This window comes from Oncorhynchus tshawytscha, linkage group LG16, assembly GCF_018296145.1.
Source record: "Oncorhynchus tshawytscha isolate Ot180627B linkage group LG16, Otsh_v2.0, whole genome shotgun sequence".
Classification (NCBI taxonomy): domain Eukaryota; kingdom Metazoa; phylum Chordata; class Actinopteri; order Salmoniformes; family Salmonidae; genus Oncorhynchus; species Oncorhynchus tshawytscha.
The window spans coordinates 78160464-78183597 of NC_056444.1; the positions used below are offsets into that span (position 1 = coordinate 78160464).

At 44.5% G+C, this 23134-nt stretch overlaps 1 protein-coding gene across 2 annotated transcripts; it reads left to right on the forward strand.

Moving 5' to 3' along the window:
- The first annotated feature begins 1069 nt into the window (after positions 1-1069).
- On the forward strand, positions 1070-19181 carry LOC112235068 (LHFPL tetraspan subfamily member 4 protein). 2 transcript variants are annotated; one of them, XM_024403459.2, is made up of 4 exons: positions 1070-2231; positions 14126-14365; positions 15128-15156; positions 15431-19181. In XM_024403459.2, exons 1-4 carry the CDS (start codon positions 1826-1828, stop codon positions 15488-15490), a joined length of 735 nt encoding a protein of 244 aa, XP_024259227.1. In that variant the 5' UTR covers positions 1070-1825; the 3' UTR covers positions 15491-19181. The 2 variants fall into 2 exon arrangements, with proteins under 2 accessions (XP_024259227.1, XP_024259228.1); XM_024403460.2 differs by having other exon boundaries at positions 1072-2231; positions 15128-15144.
- Positions 19182-23134: the final 3953 nt, after the last annotated feature.

Below are 23134 nucleotides of genomic sequence, written 5' to 3' on the forward strand. Positions count from 1 at the left end.
GAGAGAATGAGAGAGTGTCTATGTACATGTGTCTGTGTGTATGTATAGCCTCTCTCTCTGTGTGTGTGTGTGTGAGAGAGAATGAGAGAGTGTCTGTGTACATGTGTCTCTGTGTATGTATAGCCTCTCTCTCTGTGTGTGTGTGTGTGAGAGAGAATGAGAGAGTGTCTATGTACATGTGTCTCTGTGTATGTATAGCCTCTCTCTCTGTGTGTGTGTGTGAGAGAGAGAATGAGAGAGTGTCTATGTACATGTGTCTCTGTGTATGTATAGCCTCTCTCTCTCTGTGTGTGTGTGTGTGAGAGAGAGAATGAGAGAGTGTCTGTGTACATGTGTCTCTGTGTATGTATAGCCTCTCTCTCTGTGTGTGTGTCAGACAACATGGTGGGGGTGCAGTGGAACTCCATTGGCTATGTCCTGTTTGTTTGTTAAACCATGTGGATAAAACGTGTGTGCAGTCTCAGGTAGAAGCCTCTGACCAATTTTAGACATTCTAGGCTTTTCCTAATGCACAGATGATTCTGATCCTCCTGTTATTCTCTTATCAACATATATGAAGCATGCCTCCATTCGTAAAACAATATGTAGGCCTACTGAGGCATGACCTCTTGTCCTAGATATTCATGGCAATGGCAGTGCCAGATGAATTTTCCTTAATAGCTTTGAGAGCTATTAAGGATTCAGTGGTTGGGTTAAATGACACATTTCAGTTGAATGCATTCAGTTGTACAACTGACCTGGTTATCCCCCTTTCCCCTCTCCCTAACAATACTTAACAAGATTCAAACAACATATTAAATCCAACCACTTCCCATTCTACTTGCTGATGGACACCTGACAATGGATCGTCTTGATTACCATCATTAGAAAAATACATATTCTGCCTTCTGTAGTCCGGCCTTTGTCTAATCAAAAATGGTCAACCTAAACCTGAAATAAAATAAAATTACGCTTCTTTCTGCATACTAACAACATACTTACAATTATATTAAAATAATAAGTAGGAGTGGGGAATGTTTTTCATGCAAATCCATATATTGTGCGGTACAGTGCACGCGCCGTCATCAACAGTGCTCAGCATCTTCTGAGAGCTGCGCGAGGGAGAGAAGAGGAGGAAGAGGGGGAGAGACGGGGAAAGGGCGCAAGACAAACAGGGGAAATCACAATAATGGAGTGGCGGCGGAAGAGGTTGGTTTCGCGAGCTCGGACTCTTCATATTTGACATTTACATTTTCTGTAAATTGAATCTAAATTCTGTTTTAACGGGCTGTGCGCCGATATCTCCAGTAGCCTAGCTCACCTAGCTCAAGAAGCCCTCCACAGATGCAGCAAATGCTACATGTAAACGGGGGATCCACCACTGGCACTAGGCAACGGTTTATCAATTCTGGTGGGCTTGAATTAGAATACTAAAGGACATATTTTGAAGGTAGCATTGGTTGAGTAGATTACAAAACCATTGACCGTTTTACTGTGAAATATTGTATTTTGGACTCCACTTGTTTTTTCCAAAAAGGAAATGTTAGGCATTATAAATGATTAATTAACAGTATATCTATTCATGTCTCATTTCAACAATGTGTAACCATGTAGGTTCGCAGGTTGAATGTACAATGTTTTGGTAAATTAAAATAAAGGCTAGTTAATAATAATAACAACAATAATAATAATAATAAATCAACGTCTTTGAAATGGATTTCTTCTGAAAAGCTACATTGCTACCAAATGACAAGCACACCTTTGGGAACTCGTGGAAACAACCAGAGACGAGCAAAAACTGTGAGTGAGTCACTGAAATAAACTAAAGAAACCTATAGTGGAAAACATGTTGCCTTCACAAGAAGCGGCCAAGATTTACCATGACAACTACATGCGGAACTCCCGTGCCATCGGAGTACTCTGGGCGATATTCACCATATGCTTTGCCATCATCAACGTGGTGGTCTTCATTCAGCCCTACTGGATCGGGGACAGCGTGAGCACGCCGCAGGTGGGTTACTTCGGTTTGTTTCACCAGTGCGTTGGGAGTGGACCGCCCAACCGAGAGCTCGACTGCACGGGCAGCTTTACTGAGTTCAGCTCCATCCCCTCCGGTGCCTTCAAAGCGGCCTCGTTCTTTGTACTGATGTCCATGATTCTGATTCTGGGCTGCATCGCCTGTATGGCGCTCTTCTTCTTCTGCAACACCGCCAGCGTCTACAAGACCTGTGCCTGGATGCAGCTCCTATGTGGTATGTATAAAACCAATGGAAATTCAGTTACACAATCTTGTTCCAGCGCATTTAATCACAGACGTTCATGCAGGCACTGATTTAATTTAAGGAAATATCATTGCCTGATGATAAACTGCCCCTGCAATTGGATATTTATCACATTCTCGTTGCATTCTAAAGAGGATTATCTGTATCTGCAGATAGGATGTAGGCTATGTTTGATTCATTCATCAATTCAATCAGTTAGATAGTGTTCTAGTGCCAAATCTCCAGGTGACCTATTGGATTGTGGGGGATTTGGGTTGATGAGATTACAATGTGTTAATGTGTTTTTAAATTATATTTGGGGATATGATTTTCACTGGTATGTCCACAGATGACTGAAAACACATGGATCTGCAACACTGGTTACATGTTACATGCAAACAACCTTGTCAAAACATACTGCTTGTACTGTTACTATTGCTAAGGATGTTGGGTTGGATCTAGAGGCAGATTAGATTCACCTTGCCACAAAAAGAAAATGTTACTTCACATTTCTACACAGATCCAGGCTCAGCTGGCTTACTGGAAGTTGTGTCTCATCATGTAGAATCCGTCTGCGGTACCATTGTCTCTCAGTCATGAGTCATGGAGCTGTGGGAGGAAGACAGAATTCCTATAGGCTGCTACAATCATCCACATTGAGCTCATGAGATTGCAGATGAAGCATTCATTTGCTCAACAAATCGATCTCAAAAACAGGCAACACACAACAAAAGGCCTCCTTGTGTTGGGGTAGATGTATTCCTTCAAACAGAACCTAACCACAGAGAGCTGCCCTTCTCATAAATAGAAGGAAAAAAACTAAATGAGAGTTATCATTTTCCGGGATATGAAAATTGGGTGTGTCTATATGGAACTAAATTCACTCACTCCCACTCAGATCTATACATCTAGGAGCTTCCAGGGCAGGTATAACTTGATCAGTGTGATATACACCAACGTGTGGGAGTAAGATTACCACAACAGTCAGCAAACTGAGAGAAGAGAAATATCAGCAGTTTATTCACTTTCTATTGTTGTTTTCTTTATCTGCCCACTCTCCTTTCTGATCTGCAGAGTCAGTTTCGCAGGTTGGAACAACGATCAATCAGCAAGATGGAGAAACAGTTTCCATGACATACTCTTTTCTCTTAGGATGCCGGAACACTCACTGTATGCACTCTTATGAAATGAGACCAAAAACATGCATGAAGACATCAATGCTGGGAGTCACAAAGCAAGTGCACACTCCTGGGTCTATTTATCTGACCATCTCTGTGTTTGCCATTGAGTCCCTTTCCCATTCCCATTTTCTGATGGATCAACTCTATTTCGGTACAGTGTATAGCCTTGTGATGAGGCTGCCTTGTGTACAGGTGAGAGGCCTGATGGTGTTGGCTATGAGAGGCCTGATACTGTTGGCAATGGGAGGCCTGGTGGCGTTGGCTATGAAAGGCCTGATACTGTTTGCTATGGGAGGCCTGATGGTGTTGGCTATGAAAGGCCTGGTACTGTTGGCTATGGGAGGCCTGATGGTGTTGGCTATGAAAGGCCTGATACTGTTTGCTATGGGAGGCCTGATGGTGTTGGCTATGAAAGGCCTGGTACTGTTGGCAATGGGAGGCCTGATGGTGTTGGCTATGAAAGGCCTGATACTGTTTGCTATGGGAGGCCTGATGGTGTTGGCTATGAAAGGCCTGATACTGTTGGCAATGGGAGGCCTGATGGTGTTGGCTATGAAAGGCCTGATACTGTTTGCTATGGGAGGCCTGATGGTGTTGGCTATGAAAGGCCTGGTACTGTTGGCTATGGGAGGCCTGATGGTGTTGGCTATGAAAGGCCTGATACTGTTGGCTATGGGAGGCCTGATGGTGTTGGCTATGAAAGGCCTGATACTGTTGGCTATGAGAGGTTTGATAGTGTTTGCTATGAGAGACCTGACGGTATTGGCTATGAGAGGCCTGATGGTGTTGGCTATGAAAGGCCTGATACTGTTGGCTATGAGAGGCTTGATAGTGTTTGCTATGAGAGACCTGACGGTATTGGCTATGAGACGCCTGATGGTGTTGGCTATGAGAGCCCTCATAGTGTTGCTTATGGGAGGCCTGATAATGTTGGTTATGGGCCTAATGCTCTCTCACTACTGAGGAGATGCTAGTTTAATAAGCTGTTTGGGCCGTGGCAGTGTGTGGTGCCAACAGCGGGCTGGAGCTGGGCAGAGGAATAAGAGGATCACCTGCTTCTCCCAGTGCCCATTGGGACTACCATCATACCCCATGATTCTCCTCCCAATGTGCATGGGGACTACCATCATACCCCATGATTCTCCTCCCAGTTCCCATTGAGACTACCATCATACCCCATGATTCTCCTCCCAATGTGCATGGGGACTACCATCATACCCCATGATTCTCCTCCCAATGTGCATGGGGACTACCATCATACCCCATGATTCTCCTCCCAATGTGCATGGGGACTACCATCATACCCCATGATTCTCCTCCCAGTTCCCATTGGGACTACCATCATACCCCATGATTCTCCTCCCAGTTCCCATTGGGACTACCATCATACCCCATGATTCTCCTCCCAGTGCCCATTGGGACTACCATCATACCCCATGATTCTCCTCCCAGTTCCCATTGGGACTACCATCATACCCCATGATTCTCCTCCCAGTGCCCATTGGGACTACCATCATACCCCATGATTCTCCTCCCAGTTCCCATTGGGACTACCATCATACCCCATGATTCTCCTCCCAGTGCCCATTGGGACTACCATCATACCCCATGGTTCTCCTCCCAATGTGCATGGGGACTACCATCATACCCCATGATTCTCCTCCCAATGTGCATGGGGACTACCATCATACCCCATGATTCTCCTCCCAGTTCCCATTGAGACTACCATCATACCCCATGATTCTCCTCCCAGTTCCCATTGGGACTACCATCATACCCCATGATTCTCCTCCCAATGTGCATGGGGACTACCATCATACCCCATGATTCTCCTCCCAATGTGCATGGGGACTACCATCATACCCCATGATTCTCCTCCCAGTTCCCATTGAGACTACCATCATACCCCATGATTCTCCTCCCAGTTCCCATTGAGACTACCATCATACCCCATGATTCTCCTCCCAATGTGCATGGGGACTACCATCATACCCCATGATTCTCCTCCCAGTTCCCATTGAGACTACCATCATACCCCATGATTCTCCTCCCAGTTCCCATTGAGACTACCATCATACCCCATGATTCTCCTCCCAATGTGCATGGGGACTACCATCATACCCCATGATTCTCCTCCCAGTTCCCATTGAGACTACCATCATACCCCATGGTTCTCCTCCCAATGTGCATGGGGACTACCATCATACCCCATGATTCTCCTCCCAGTTCCCATTGAGACTACCATCATACCCCATGATTCTCCTCCCAGTGCCCATTGAGACTACCATCATACCCCATGGTTCTCCTCCCAGTGCCCATTGAGACTACCATCATACCCCATGATTCTCCTCCCAGTGCCCATTGAGACTACCATCATACCCCATGGTTCTCCTCCCAGTGCCCATTGGGACTATCATCATACCCCATGGTTCTCCTCCCAGTGCCCATTGAGACTACCATCATACCCCATGATTCTCCTCCCAGTGCCCATTGAGACTACCATCATACCCCATGATTCTCCTCCCAGTGCCCATTGAGACTACCATCATACCCCATGGTTCTCCTCTTTAGTCAGGAGAGGTCAATGTTATATATACAAAACCATAAACTGTACTGTTCTCCCATTCTCCCTTTGCAGCTACATCGTGGACAGAGAAGTTAGACGACAAGACAGAACATAATGACTCAGCTTTTCTTTCTCTCTTTCTCAGTGAGTTGATATGACATGATCTCTGCACTGTCTGTCCTGCTCCACTCTCTCGCTCTCCGAGCAGCGCTCTAGAACAGCAGAGCCGGCAACCGCTCCCTTAAGTCTTTCCACGGGTGCCCTGCAACTGTGTTAGATGGCAGCAGGAGAAATCACACATTCCATTCCAAACACATCGACAGGGATGGAGAGCATACGGACAAAAATAGAAACAGACAAAATCATAGAGCCATGAAAGTGTAGTAAAAAATAGCGTAGTAGAAGTAATATTTCCACTACAGTACATAATTACAAAAGGATAGCCTGATTTCTATGGGCTGGTGGTTTCCAACTCTATTTCCCATCTCCCTCCATCAACTCATCCCTCCACTGATTTCCTGACCCTGTTTCTCTAAAAAATTGAACTCTGCTCGGTGTACTACTAGCTATTCATGTAGCAGCATACCATATGCCTGTTCAGTTACTTCAGGGTCTTACTCCTGTTTCTGGCACTGAACAAGGTCCTGAAACTGACATCTAAGGCCATGATACACTGGCAATTCATTGCGGTAATATTGATGAGCAATATTGCTGGCAACGGAGTGAGGTGAGACACTGTAGCAATGATGAGCAATGTACACATGGACATGAATAATAGATTTCATATGAAGAAGCACATATCAATTTCCCTATTTATTTACTAATCTACTATAGCTTGTTGTTGCCAGTTGACTGACACATCGGTACTGAAATGTATCAGCTAGCAAACAAGCAACAAAGAGGTGTTGCCGCTGCCCTGGGCATCCATTCAACCTACTGCCAGTCAAGTCAATGGCAACGCAGACATAAAGATAACTAGATTAAGAAAACGTTTTACATCACAAATCTAATCTAGGAAGTATAAATGGTATTCGTCAGGCTAGCCAGCTAGTTAAACATACAAAAACAATCTAAAACTAATTGTAAATCATGGCTAGCTAGCTAGCGAATTAGCCTATTTGTCCCATTGACTTAGCATAGGTTGTGGCTAGCATGGTAATAGATTAGCATGCGCACCACCACGGATATTTTCGGCAGTAAATAACATTTTACTGCAGTGGGCTAAATCAGGATCACACATAGTGATTATTGGTAGACTTATACAAGGGATAGGGTGGGAGTAAAGCACACTGTGTGCTAGCTTAGCCATCTAGTCCTGAGGAGTTCTCCGGGACACAACAGATGGAAGGCTGTGGTCGACACCGTGTGCTAGCTTGTGCTAGCTTGTGCTAGCTTGCGGAGTCGCTAACTAGCGTTCATATAGGAACCAACGGGGTGCTCGAGGGGTCGTTCATGCAGGAACCAATGGGATTCTCGAGGAGGGATTGTTCGTGAAGAAAACAATGGGATGCTTTAGGGGGTTGTGTTCCTGAAGATGCAGGAATGCCCACATGCAGGAATGCCACGAATTGTGGGCTGCAGTTGCACACTGTTGACCATTGCTGGCAAAATTACTCAGCAATATTTCCTCTCAAAGTTGCCAATATATCATGGCCTTCAGAGAGAGAAGAGAAAAGGAAGCAGCAGTTTCTACAGGATGTGTATATTGTAGTATTTTATTGATCACACAAGGCCTGACAATAGACAGGGGATGATCAAACTTTAAGGCGAAGGTAGCAGAGCTGTGAAAATTGTTTCATGTTTGGGTTGACCTCTAATCAGATAGAAAACAAGTCCAAGTCGACACAATGGGGAATGGAATAGAATGAAACTAAATGTGGATCAGCTTTCACATAGCCTGAATGAGAGGAGAAGCTCTGAACCAACAGAGCTTGTTGTACAATGGGATTCCCTTCACCAGTGGACCCTTCATGGACAAGAGCTGGATGCTCCCAAGGGGTGTGTGTTTGAGAATGGCGCTGTACCACTGCGTTAGCAACATAGCCCATGTGTATCTCCCGTTCCCCCTGTTCCTCTCGCTCTCGCTCTCCCCATCTATCTCTCTTTTTCTTTCCCTCTCTCTTGCTCTCTTTCAATTTCCATTTAAGGCTCTATTAGCATGGGACACATGTTTACATTGGCTAAGCAAGTGAAGTAGATAATAAACAAAGTGAAATAAAGAATAAAACAATTAAAAGTAAGTATTACACTCACAGAAGTTCCAAAAGAATAAATACATTTCAAATATCATATTATCCGTAAGTAGTTAAAGTGCAAAAGGGAAAATAAATACTGGTTGCTCTTTTCTTGTGGCGACAGGTCACCAGTCTTGCTGCTGTGAAGGTATTTCACCCAATAGGTATAGGAGTTTCTCAAAATTGGATTTGTTTTCTAATTCTTTGTGGGTCTGTGTAATCTGAGGAAATATGTGTTTCTAATATGGTCGTACATTTGGCAGGAGGTTAGGAAGTGCAGCTCAGTTTCCACCGCATTTTGTGGGCAGTGTGCACATAACCTGTCTTCTCTTGAGAGCCAAGTCTGCCTACGGCGGTCTGTTTTGTGTTTGTAAACAGAGCCCCAGCACCAGCTTACTTAGGGGACTCTTCTCCAGGTTCATCTCTCTTTAGCTGATGGTTTTGTTATGGAAGGTTTGCTCTGTATAAGTGCATGCAGGTGAAAGTGTTTTCCATAAGGTTGCAAAGGGAGGTGTTGTAAGAGTTAGTTTACATAGAAATAAAAAGAGGAGAGTTTATGCCGGGGGATTACATTTAAATTAGAGTCATTTTGCAGATGCTCTTATCCAGAGCAACTTACAATGCATTTAGAAATTATTCATACTCCTCTACACACAATACCCCATAATGACAAAGTGAAAACATGTTTTTAGAAATGTTTGCATTTTTATTGAAAATGAAATACAGAAATATCTCATATCTCACCCCTGAGTCATTACCTGTTAGAATCACCTTTGGCAGTGATTACAGTTGTGAATCTTTCTGGGTAAGTCTCTTAAGAGCTTTGCACACCTGGATTGTTCAATACTTGCACATTATTCTTAAATTATACAAGCCATTTTAAAATCTTGCCATTGATTTTTAAGCTGATTTAAGTCAAAACTGTAGCTCGTTTACTTAACATTCAAATCACTCAACATTTCCCAGGGAGGCTGGGGAGACCAGGGTAGACCTCGTAGGCCAGGGAGACTGTGGAGACCAGCATGCCATGAAGGCTGGGGGAGCTAGGGAGGCCAAAGGGGCTGGAGGGGCTGGGGAGGCCAGAGTGGCTGGGGAGGCCAGAGTGGCCGGTGGGGGCTGGGGAGGCCAGGGAGGCTCGTGAGGCCAGGGAGCCAGCCTGGTGAGGCTAGGGAGGGATCTAGTACACTGCTAAGTGTTACTCACTAGTGAACCAAACCTCAGGAGAAGCTTTACAGGGCTGACCGAGGAGGAGAAAGACAATTCCTATAGAACAGAGCCCCAAAAACACACCATGCCCCAAAACACACCAAGCTCTAGAAACACACCAAGCCCTAGTAACCCACCAAGCCCCAAAAACACCCCAAGCCCCAAAAACACCCCAAGCCCCAGAAACACACCAAGCCCCAGAAACACACCAAGCCCTAGAAACACAGAAGCCCCAAAAACACACCATGCCCCAAAAACACACCAAGCCCCAAAAACACACCAAGCCCCAGAAACACACCAAGCCCTAGAAACACACCAAGCCCTAGAAACACACCAAGCCCCCAAAACACCCCAAGCCCCAAAAACATCCCAAGCCCTAGAAACACACCAAGCCCCAAAAACACACCATGCCCCAAAAACACACCAAGCCCCAAAAACACACCAAGCCCCAGAAACACACCAAGCCCTAGAAACACACCAAGCCCCAGAAACACACCAAGCCCTAGAAACACACCAAGCCCTAGAAACACACCAAGCCCCCAAAACACCCCAAGCCCCAAAAACATCCCAAGCCCTAGAAACACCCAAGTCCCAGAAACACACCAAGCCCTAGAAACACACCAAGCCCTAGAAACACCCCAAGCCCCAGAAACACACCAAGCCCCAGAAACACACCAAGCCCCAGAAACACACCAAGCCCCAGAAACACACCAAGCCCTAGAAACACCCCAAGCCCCAGAAACACACCAAGTCCCAGAAACACACCAAGCCCCAGAAACACACAAAGCCCTAGAAACACACCAAGCCCTAGAAACACACCAAGCCCTAGAAACACACCAAGCCCTAGAAACACCCCAAGCCCCAGAAACACACCAAGCCCTAGAAACACCCCAAGCCCCAGAAACACACCAAGCCCCAGAAACACACCAAGCCCCAGAAACACACCAAGCCCTAGAAACACCCCAAGCCCCAGAAACACACCAAGTCCCAGAAACACCCCAAGCCCCAGAAACACACCAAGCCCTAGAAACACCCCAAGTCCCAGAAACACACCAAGTCCTAGTAACACAACAGCATCAGAGAAAAAGGGTATTGTTTCACCTCAAAGGCATCCTCTCTACAGGCAGCAAATGACTGTTATCCAAACATGTTGGGAAAAGAAGAGCCCTTGAGAATGCACACCGGGAGAGGGGAGGGGGTGTAAATTAGAATATCTATTATAGTCAAAATTTAGTACAGGCTTGTCTACATTTAGCAAAGTTATTATTGGAGAGTTTCAGTCGTGTCTTTTCATCTCTCTGTCTGTCTGTCTTTCTGTGCATTTGTCTGCGGTTGCATAATGCCATCTTTATCAACCAGAATTTTCCATTGATGGATGAGCTGTTTGGTAATTTTATTTAACCAGGCAAGTCAGTTAAGAACAAATTCTTATTCACAATGACGGCCTACCCCGGTCAAACTCAGACGACGCTGGGCCAATTGTGCGCCACCCTATGGGACTCCCAATCACAGCCAGATGTGATGCAGTCTTGATTCAAACCAGGTACTGCAGTGACGCCTCTTGCACTGAGATGCATTGTCTTAGACTACTGCACCACTCGGGAGCTAATGATGGGAGCTAATGACAGGAGGCCGTGTGTTTGGTAATGACGGGAGGCTGTGTATTTGGTAATGATGGGAGGCTGTGTATTTGGTAATGATGGGAGGCCCAGTGTTTGGTAATGACGGGAGGCCCAGTGTTTGGTAATGACGGGAGGCCTTGTATTTGGTAATAACGGGAGGCCGTGTGTTTGGTAATGACGGGAGGCCTTGTGTTTGGTAATGACGGGAGGCCTTGTATTTGGTAATGATGGGAGGCCGTGTGTTTGGTAATGACGGGAGGCCTTGTGTTTGGTAATGACGGGAGGCCGTGTGTTTGGTAATGTTTGTCTCTGCTCAGCAGTATTGTGCATATGGGAGGCCCAGTGTTTGGTAATGACGGGAGGGCGTGTGTTTGGTAATGACGGGAGGCCGTGTGTTTGGTAATGATGGGAGGCCCAGTGTTTGGTAATGATGGGAGGCCCAGTATTTGGCTCTGCTCAGCAGTATTGTGCATATGGGAGGCGCAGTGTTTGGTAATGATGGGAGGCCCAGTGTTTGGCTCTGCTCAGCAGTATTTTGCATATGGGAAGCTGTGTGTTTGGTAATGATGGGAGGCCCAGTGTTTGATAATGATGGGAGGCCCAGTGTTTGGCTCTGCTCAGCAGTATTGTGCATATGGGAGGCTGTGTGTTTGGTAATGATGGGAGGCCCAGTGTTTGGCTCTGCTCAGCAGTATTGTGCATATAAGAGGCTGTCTTACAGGCTCACTACTATGACATCAGCAGAGAGATTGGAGTGAGCTCAGCAGTGGAAGCAGCAGCAGCAAGGCAGGGGCGGGCGATTCAGGGACTGAGGGACAGGAGAATGAGAGAGAGGTGGGGACTCAGAGACCCAGAGCTGAAAGATAAAAAGCAGTAGGAACATCAGCAGAAAATATCCTGTTCCACCCCACCAACTCCCTGAGAGCCAAGAACAGGGATCTTACTTACTCTCTCACTCAAGGAATAGTGACTCATGGCTTCATAATGTCAAGGCTTATGTCTTCTTTTCTGACGACTCATCCTGAATATATCCTGAATCTGCTGCTCTGTCGATAGATGCATACATTCAGTCTAAATCTGTTTTCTTAGAAGTCGTTTGCGTGACATCAAAATTACAGGCGTTGTACAACACAAATTAATCAGCGATTTTGAAGTTTTGAAGAGTTTTGAAGCTGATAACGTCATCGGTTTCTGGGACCAATCAGAATGGTCAGAATGTGTTCGCATTTTAGAAGTCGTCAGGGAAGGAGGCAAATCCAGAATCATGGTGGAGAAGAAATGATAGTGGGCTTGGCATTTGGCTGGAGCGATGTGGATGGTTATGTTTCCACCATGTCTCCATTATGTCTCCACCATGTCTCTACCATGTCTCCACCATGTCTCCACTATATCTCCACCATGTCTCCACCATGTCTCCACCATGTCTCCACTATATCTCCACCATGTCTCCACCATGTCTCCACCATGTCTCCACCATGTCTCCACTATGTCTCCACTATGTGTCCACTATGTTTCCACCATGTCTCCACCATGTCTCCACCATGTCTCCACTATGTCTCCACCATGTCTCCACCATGTCTCCACCATGTCTCCACCATGTCTCCACCATGTCTCCACTATGTCTCCATTATGTCTCCATCATGTCTCCACCATGTCTCCAATATGTCTCCACCATGTCTCCACCATGTCTCCACTATGTCTCCACCTCCACCATGTCCCCACTATGTCTCCACCTCCACCATGTCCCCACTATGTCTCCACCATGTCTCCACTATATCTCCAATATGTCTCCACCATGTCTCCACCATGTCTCCACTATGTCTCCAACATGTCTCCACCATGTATCCACCATGTCTCCACCTCCACCATGTCTCCACCATGTCTCCACCATGTCTCCACCATGTCTCCACTATGTCTCCACCATGTCTCCACTATGTCTCCACCATGTCTCCACCATGTCTCCACCTCCACCATGTCTCCACTATGTCTCCACCTCCACCATGTCTCCACCATGTCTCCACTATGTCTCCACCATGTCTCCACCTCCACCATGTCCCCACTATGTCTCCACTATGTCTCCACCATGTCTCCACTATGTCTCCACCTCCACCATGTCTCCACCATGTCTCCACCATGTCTCCACCATGTCTCCACCATGTCTCCATGTATGTCTCCACCATGTCCCCACCATGTCTCCACCATGTCTCCACCTCCACCATGTCTCCACCATGTCTCCACCATGTCTCCACCATGTCTCCACTATGTCTCCACCATGTCTCCACTATGTCTCCACCATGTCCCCACCATGTCTCCACCATGTCCCCACCATGTCTCCACCATGTCTCCACCATGTCTCCACCATGTCTCCACCATGTCTCCACTATGTCTCCACCATGTCTCCACCATGTCTCCACCATGTCCCCACCATGTCTCCACCATGTCTCCACTATGTCTCCACCATGTCCCCACCATGTCTCCACTATGTCTCCACCATGTCTCCACCATGTCTCCACTATGTCTCCACCATGTCTCCACCATGTCTCCACTATGTCTCCACTATGTCCCCACCATGTCTCCACCATGTCTCCACTATGTCTCCACCATGTCCCCACCATGTCTCCACCATGTCCCCACCATGTCTCCACCATGTCCCCACCATGTCTCCACCATGTCTCCACCATGTCTCCACTATGTCTCCACCATGTCTCCACTATGTCTCCACCATGTCCCCACCATGTCTCCACCATGTCTCCACCTCCACCATGTCTCCACCATGTCTCCACCATGTCTCCACCATGTCTCCACTATGTCTCCACCATGTCTCCACTATGTCTCCACCATGTCTCCACTATGTCTCCACCATGTCTGTTATAAAACATTATTGCAATTACAGTTGCGTTTTGTTATCCAACACCCATTGCCTACGCTGTATTTGTACTTGCTGTGACTGGCCTTTTGATTTCAATTATAGAATAAAGTTTAACTTACCTTAATTTGAATCATGTATCTTTGTTTTCCATAGACTACAGCTTCCAACGTACTCTCTCTCTCTCTCTCTCTCTTCTGTCTCCCCCAGCTGTATGCCTGGTGTTGGGCTGTATAATCTTTCCGAGCGGCTGGGATGCGGAGGTGGTGCGGGACCTGTGTGGGGAGGAGACGGGGAAGTATACGCTGGGTAACTGCTCTGTCCGCTGGGCTTATATCCTGGCTATTATGGGCATCCTGGACGCCCTGATCCTGTCCTTCCTGGCCTTCGTTTTGGGGAACAGGCAGAACGACATGTTCCTGGAGGAACTCAAGGCTGACAACAATAAAGGTGAAGGATGGTTTTAGACCAAGTCTATGTGTGAAATGGCTCTCTTTTCTCTATACATTGGGTTCTTGTCAAAAGTAGTGCACTCAGGAATATGGTGTCATTTCAGACACACACAAGCAATCACCAAAACCCATCTATAATTAATCAACACTAAATGGACGTTGATTTCCAAAGTCAGATGTGTTTTCCTCTATATAGACAAGAGATTGCACAACCAGCCCTCGTAGTTGACATATTGTCGTAATGATAAAATAGGATCTGGTATTGTAATTCAGTTAGTGTAGCCTATTGCACTCACCATGGAACTGCATGAAAGAGGGTAGGAATGTCCACCCAAAGTCTGTTCTCACTGTTTGCACAGGATTGCATCAGACTGGTCTGTCCATATTGACTGATCAGAACAGGGAGATGTTCATTCAGGGGACTTTTGAAGAGACTGACGTCAGAACATTGTTAGAAGTCTTCTAACTCATTCTTACAGAAATGTAATAGACCCCTCATGATGTTGTCAACTGTCAGATCAGAGGATTACATCATTTGGTTGGAAAATAGGATTTCTTTGTACCATGCTCTCTGGAGTGGTTTCCATGGTTACTCACCAGACTCCAGTGGGATATAGCCTACTCTGCCGTGTCTCTCTCATCGCTCATCTGATTAACCTTGCACTAACTCACTGATAGAGATTATACCATGTGTAATATGTTGAGTTCTGTACAATTAATTACATCCTGCGTACAATAATATTTGACTTTGTTCTTGCAGATTTCGCTGTGTCCAAGGTAAGTGACTTTGTAAGTAAACAGTTAACAGTGTCATGACTTTGTACACCGTGGTCTTTGGTTGTTGTGCAGGGCTGTTGTGTAGTGTTGTAGAGGTATCCTTGGCAGTGTTTGTCTCTATGGATAAGTGTGTTAGCCCCATTACTCCCATCTTGTACAATATATGTTTGTCAGAATAAGCTCCAAGCACTATCTTGTTGTTTATTGTAAAAGGTTTATATATAATGTGTATTATTTCAATATCCTTACATGATGTACTGCTGGGATACTTTTTTCTTGCCTTTAGATTGAGGTCCGGGACAGAAGACGTGACCCAAGGTATGTTGCAGTCCAGAGGTTCCACTGAGGAGCTCCTTGCCTTGGATGACCGCACCCTGAGAGCCTCCTTGCCTTGGGTGACCCCCCTCTTAGAGGATCCCTGCCTTGGATGACCCCCCTGTGAGGGGATCCTTGCCTTGGATGACCCCCCTCTCCTCTACTCCCTCTCATCCAGTCATCAGGCTAATATCCAACCTGGCTCCATGTGCAGACCACATGTACAACATTCTGTAATATAAAACTGGGAGAAACTATATTTTACATAGTATTATGTTGTAAAGTTCATTAACACTACTATAAAAAAAAGACTATATTTGCATATAAAATGTGTCCAAATGGAACTATACTTTGCAGCTTTACAGAAATAGACCTCTGGGAATTTAGATACTGTACATACAAGGCAATGTATATATTTGGAACGATACAATGAGCAGCAAACTATATAACCCTTCAATGGAAATGTGTTCAGTGTATTTCTACCCTTGGCAAAATGATTTGAGTACAAAAAGTAGAATAAAGCAGAACAAAACAAACATTTTGTAAACATTTAATAGACCCCATAAATCTGAAGCGTTTGGAGTCTTTTTAAAGGTATTTACTGTCAAGCAATTAAAAGTAGAGAATATTTTCTGAAATGATTCATCTGAAACAGGGTAGGCTAAAGAAATGATTCATCTGAAACAGGGTAGGCTAAAGAAATGATTCATCTGAAACAGGGTAGGCTAAAGAAATGATTCATCTGAAACAGGGTAGAATAGAGAAACAGTGTAGACTAAAGAAACAGGGTAGACTAAATAAATGATTAACCCGAAACAGGGTCGACTAAAGAAATGATTCATCTGAAACAGGGTAGAATAGAGAAACAGTGTAGACTAAAGAAACAGGGTAGACTAAATAAATGATTCATCTGAAACAGGGTAAGCTAAAGAAATGATCTGGTACACTAGATACAGTAGATGTCAGGAAAACATATTTGAGATATTAGTCCTCTCAGAAGGAAGCCCTGTCTGCTGCATTCCCCTCAGGTCCCTCAGCACCGAGACACTGGGGCCACATGTCTCCACCACACCATCCTAGCAGGCTTTCTACTGCACATTGCAGTGACCAACACGCACTGGGCCTGTGTGGATTTAACCTGTTAACCCCACAATGGGGAAAGAATACTGGGAAAAATCATCATCTATGTAGAGGCAGTATTTCTACCAACTTAAAAAAATATATATATATCAAATAGCATCTAGTGAAGAACTACATGTTTACTTCTTGTTCATAATCCTTGCTACACTGTACAGAGTTGTTGTAAATTGAGAAGCTAAATGCTATGTTATTAGGTGGCAGCCAATTCCCAGGAAGCTGTACTGTAGGGGAGAGTGAGGTATGTCTAGGAAACCATACACAAAATAAATCATGTTACTAAATATGTAGGAAGTCTGTGTGAAGGAAGAAACCACATGGAAAAAATGGTAAGCAAGTTAGGTCCCAAAAAATTACAGATTTTCACAAAGTCAAATAAATGTATTGTCTTACAGGTTTCATGATGCTTGTATCTAAACCAAAGTAGGTCATTTTAAAACTGTTTTATACATCAGTTGGGGTCCATAGAAGCTACAATATGTGGTCCTAAATTTTGCATGAAAGTGCATCTTTGTAGCAATGTGAGCTAATATAGTAAAAAGTGTTGCTTTGGGGTAAATTGTGCCATTTTACCAGGGGTAAGTTGAGCCAATACAAATGATGATTACATTTTGTAAGTTTTATGCATAATATACATAGTATTTTGAAGAGACTTCATATTCATGTGATTTTCAAATGATGAAAAATGCCTTCATCAGTTGGGTTCGGCCACCTCTAGGCCACAATTGAAGTGTTTTCTTCTCAGACGTAATGCAAGGCATATGAGGTTACACCAGGGTCTGAGCCTATGTTAAAAGTGCTTTAAAAAGTACCAAGTGTCATACCAAGAAATATGTCCCTATGCTTACCCTGTTCCTATGCTCTGTTTACGCCATACCAAGAGAACACTGTTTTAGGACAAGCTATGTTTTCAAAATTATTATGGCTACGTGAATTCTGATTATGTCACAACATCTGGAAATATATGCATATATCTTTATTAGAAATAAAAAAACAATATTTCATTTGACGTAGTGATGTTAAATGTAAAAGATCCCAACATACCCCGCTCTCCACTACTGTAAGACACTAAATCAAACACTACTGTTACTCCAGAATAGAGCCTTTGGTCTGATTGGACAAAACATTGCTTTTGTAAATATCTGTTTCTCTCCTTTGTGTTGTTATTTTGAGAGCTTGACAACTTGTTTTCCTTAACTTAATGAGCACACTACTGTACCTACAGATGGGTTACACAACCAGAGACGGTTTACATAACCATAGATGGGTTACATAAACAACAACTCTTTTTTTTCTTCTGGCTCCAAAGTAAGGTTGAGCTCTGAGTGCTGTCTTTGCCCCATCACTCAACTCAGTGGGAGGCCTCTTTGAATTACAGTCAATTAACAGAGTCAAGGAGAACAGTGGGCTTCAACACAAGCACACATAAAGAAACACTGGAATATACAGTCACTGGCCAGTCTATTATTTACCATCTAGTACCGGGTCGGACACCCCCTTTGGATCCAGAATGGCCTGAATTATTTGGGGCATTCTACATGGCGTCAGAAGAGTTCCACAGGGATGTTTGTCCTTGCAGACGTGATGGCATCACGCAGTTGCTGCGGATTGGACGGCGATACGTTAATTCCATCTCATCCCAAGGATATTCTGCTCTATTGGGTGGAGGTCTGGGGACTGAGTGACCAGGCCACTCAAACTGAACTCACTGTCATGTTCCAGGCCATATTTTTACACTCCTCAATTGTCCAGTGTTAGTGATCAAGTGCCAAATGGAGCCGCTTCTCCTTGTTTTCAGCTGATAGGAGTGGAACCCGGTGTGATCGTCTGCAATAGCCCATCCATGACAAGGATCAACGAGTTGGGCATTTTGAGATGCCGCTCTGCACCCCACTGTTGTACTGCACCGTTATTTGTCTGTTTGTGGCCCGCCTGTTAGCTTGCACGATTCTTGCCATTCTCCTTCGACCTCTCATCAACGAGCTGTCTTCGCCAACAGGACTGCCGCTGACTAGATGTTATTTTTTTTAATCGCTACTATTCTCGATAAACCATAGACACTGTCATGCATGAAAAGCCCAGGAGTGCGGTCATTTCTATTATACTGGATCCGGTGCGCCTGGCACCGATGATCATACCACATTCAAAGTTGCTTAGGTCACTAGTTTTGCCAATTCTAACGTTCAACTGAACAGTACCTGAATGCCTCGATGCCTGTCTACCTGCTTTATATAACAAGCCACGGCAACGTGACTCACTGTGTGTAGGAGCAATCAATTTTGGTGAAAAGGGTGGTGTCTAATATACTGGCCGGTGAGTGTATATTACAGATATATCATTTCAACCCCAAAAATTCTTACGATATTTTAGATATCAGTTTGTACTTTTTAAAATATATCTTACCAACAAAAATGTTGACAATATGTTGGCATCATCTGAAAAATGTATTAATGACAATCTGTGGATTTGTTGTATATTGAACTATAATACTGTATACCAGTGGTTCCCAAACTTTTTATAGTCCCGTACCCCTTCAAACGTTCAACCTCCAGCTGCATCGTATTGTATCGTATAGTGCGTGTGTGGCAGGCTTACAATAATGGCAAAAAACAACATTTGAGAGTGCGCTGACCCTGGTGCTAGTTAGTATAGTATAGTACCCCCTCTAGCACCAGGGTCAGCTGTACCCCCTCTAGCACCAGGGTCAGCGCACTCTCAAATGTTGTTTTTTGCCATTATTGTAAGCCTGCCCCACACACACACTATACAATACATTTATTAAACATAAGAATGAGTGTTTGTCACAACCCGGCTCATGGGAAGCTCTTATAAGACCAGGGAACAAATAATAATAATAATTTTTCTCTTTATTTAACCATCTTACATATAAAACCTTATTTTTTCATCGAAAATTGTGAATAACTTACCACAGGTTAATGAGAAGGGTGTGCTTGAAAGGATGCACATAACTCTGCAATGTTGGGTTGTAATTGGAGAGAGTCTCAGTCTTAAATCAATTTCCACACACAGTCTGTGCCTGTATTTAGTTTTCATGCTAGTGAGGGCCGAGATTCCACTCTCACATACCTACTTGGTTGTAAAGGAAATCAGTGTTTTAACAGCGCGATTTGGCAAGGCAGGGATCTCTGAGCGCAGCCCAATCCAGAAATCTGTCAGTGGCTTCTAATTCAATTAAATTTACACAGAACGGCTTGTTGCAATTTTGATGAGGCTCATTGTTCAGATATCGGTAAGTGGACTGGAGGCAGGGCATGAAAGGGATAACGAATCCAGTTGTTTGTGTCATTTGTTTCGGGAAAGTACCTGCGTAATTGCACACTCAACTCACTCAGATGCTTCGCTTTTTCACATTTGACTTTGTCCGTAAGCTTGAGGTCTCTCTCACCCAGATAGGCCAGTCGTGTGAGAAACTCATCCTCATGCAAGCGGTCAAACAAGTGAAAATTATGGTCAGTAAAGAAAACTTTAAGCTCGTTTCTCAACTCAAAAAAAACGTGTCAATACTTTGCCCCTTGATAACCAGCGCACTTCTCTGTATGTTGTAAAAGTGTTACATGGTCGCTGCATTACATAATGCAGAAAACAAAGTTAACAATTTTCACTGTAATGTCCAAAACATCTTTCAAGCTGTCAGGCGTTCACTTGGCAGCAAGAGCCTCTCGGTGGATGCTGCAGTGTAGCCAACTGCTTGTACGTACATTACCACAACACTGTCCCTGTCATGACTTCTGCGCCATCAGTACAGATACCAACATGAGCAGCAGCTACGTCCCGCGAGAGAGTAACAGTTAATTTGATTGGAAGTTCATTATTCGACTACACTACCTGTATTTGATATTGTGTTGTTATTTTGCTGAACACTAGATGGTTTCATTTTATTTTTGGCAGTGAAACAAGGCTACACAGGTGAGAGAGAAAAACACCCAGATGTATAGCCCTGTTGGAAAATAAATCTGAATCACATTTCTATTTGGCGACGGCATTGCATACCCCAGTTTGGGAATACCTGACCGTATACAATATTGTTGAGATTTTCTGATGACATTTTAGTTGTCTGTGTTATGGAATGAAGCAGTAATGTATTGTGAGATTTTCACTGGAAGTGTAATGATGATCATTCATTCTCTCACTTTGTAAAATGTCTTAAACCTACAAAGGCTAAATGAATTGGTAAGAGTGTTGGTTCAGCAACTACAACAAAACAACAACAATATCAACTAATCAAGTAACATTTTACCATTGTTTAATGTGTGTCCAAAGACATAAACGTGTCCAAATGTTGTACCATTTTCTGACTGTGTTGACGTTTATTGAGGATTCTCTGAAATGTTCAAGTCAAATGTGTGAATATACAGGTAACTGTATAATAATGAAAATGGCAACATAAAGTGTATTTATAGGAGTTGGGCCACCACGAGCCACCAGAACAGTCCTAGATTTGACTGTCTGGAAGTGTCTGGAACTCTACTGGAAAGATTTGACACCATTCTTTCATGAGAAATTCCATTGTCTAATGTTTGTTGATGGTGGTGGAAAATGCTGTCTCAGGCACCTCTCTAGAATCTCCCATAAGTGACTGAGACACACACGCACGTGCGCACACACGGACACGTACACGCACGCACACACACTACTACACAAACACACCCTTTAAACCCCCTCTGCTTCTTTGAGACTCCTCTTAAAAAGTCAGAGAGCTCTTCTTCTAGCCATGCTAGCCCAAATAATGGGCAACTGGGCATTTTTATACAATACCCTAATCATGATGGGATGTACACTGAATAAAAAATATAAATGCAACATACAACAATTTCAAAGATTTACTGAGTTACAGTTTATAAGGAAATCAGTTAATTGAAATAAATGCATTAGGCCTTAATCTATAGATTTCACATACCTGAGACAGATATGCATCTGTTGGTCACAGATACCTTAAAAAAAGTAGGGTGTGGATCAGAAAAGCAGTCAGTATCTGGTGTGACCACCATTTGCCTCATGCAGCATGATACATCTCCTTCGCATAGAGTTGATCAGGCTGTTGATTGTGGCCTGTGGAATGTTGTCCCACTCCTCTTGAATGGCTATGCGAAGTTGCTGGATATTGGCGGGAACTGGAACACGCTGTCGTACACATTGATCCAGAGCATCCCAAACATGCTCAATGGGTGACATGTCTGGTAAGTATGCAGGCCATGGAAGAACTAGGACATTTTCAGCTTCCAGTAATTATGTACAGATCCTTGTGACATGGGGCCATGCATTATCATGCTGAAACATGAGGAGATGGCTGTGTGATCAAGACCTTTAAACAGGTCAATATTCACAAGGCCACGGGGCCAGACAGATTACCAGGATGCACAGAACAACTGGCATTTTCAACCTCTCCCTGACTGAGTCTGTAATATCTACATGTTTCAAGCAGACCACAATAGTCCCTGTGCCCAAGGAAGCAAAGGCAACCTGCCTAAATGACTACTGCCCTGTAGCACTCACATCGGTAGCCATGAAGTGTTTTGAAAGGCTGGTCATGACTTACATCAGCATCATCATCCCGGAAACCCTAGACCCACTCCAATTCGTATACCGCCCCAACAGATCCACAGATGAAGCAATCTCAATTGCACTCCATACTGCTCTTTCCCACCTGGACGAAAGGAAATCCTATGTGAGAATGCTATTCATTGACTACAGCTCAGCATTCAACACCATAGTGCCCACAAAGCTCATCACTAAGCTAAGGATCCTGGGACTAAACACCTCCCTCTGCAACTGGACTTCCTGATGGGCCACCCTCAGGTGGTAAGGGTAGGCAACAACACAACACTGGGGCCCCTCAGGGGTGAGTGCTTAGTCCCCTCAGGTACTCCCTGTTCACCCATGACTGCATGGCCAAGCACGACTCAAACACCATCATTAAGTTTGTTGATGACAAAACAGTGTTAGGCCTGATCACCGACAATGATGAGACTTTAGGGAGCAGGTCTATAGGGAGCAGGTCAGAGACCTGGCAGTGTGGTACCAGGACAACAACCTCCCCCTCAATGTGAGCAAGACAAAGGAACTGATTGTGAACTACAGGAAAAGGGTGCCGAACAATCCCCCATTAACATGGGCCTCTTATGGAGCGGATCGAGAGCTTCAAGTTCCTTGGTGGCCACATCACTAACAAACTATCATGGTCCAAAGACACCAAGACAGTCGTGACGAGGCCACGACAACACCTTTTCCCCCTCAGGTGACTGAAAAGATTTGGCATGTGTTCTATAGCTGCACCATCGAAAGCATCCTGACCGGTTGCCAAGTCAAGTTAGAGTGTTGTACTAGTAACTGGAAGGTTGCAAGTTCAAACCCCCAAGCTGACAAGGTACAAATCTGTCGTTCTGCCCCTGAACAGGCAGTTAACCCACTGTTCCTAGGCTGTCATTGAAAATAAGAATTGGTTCTTAACTGACTTGCCTAGTTAAATAAAGTTCAAATAAAATGGTAGAGAAGTGAACATTCAATTCTCTGGCAACAG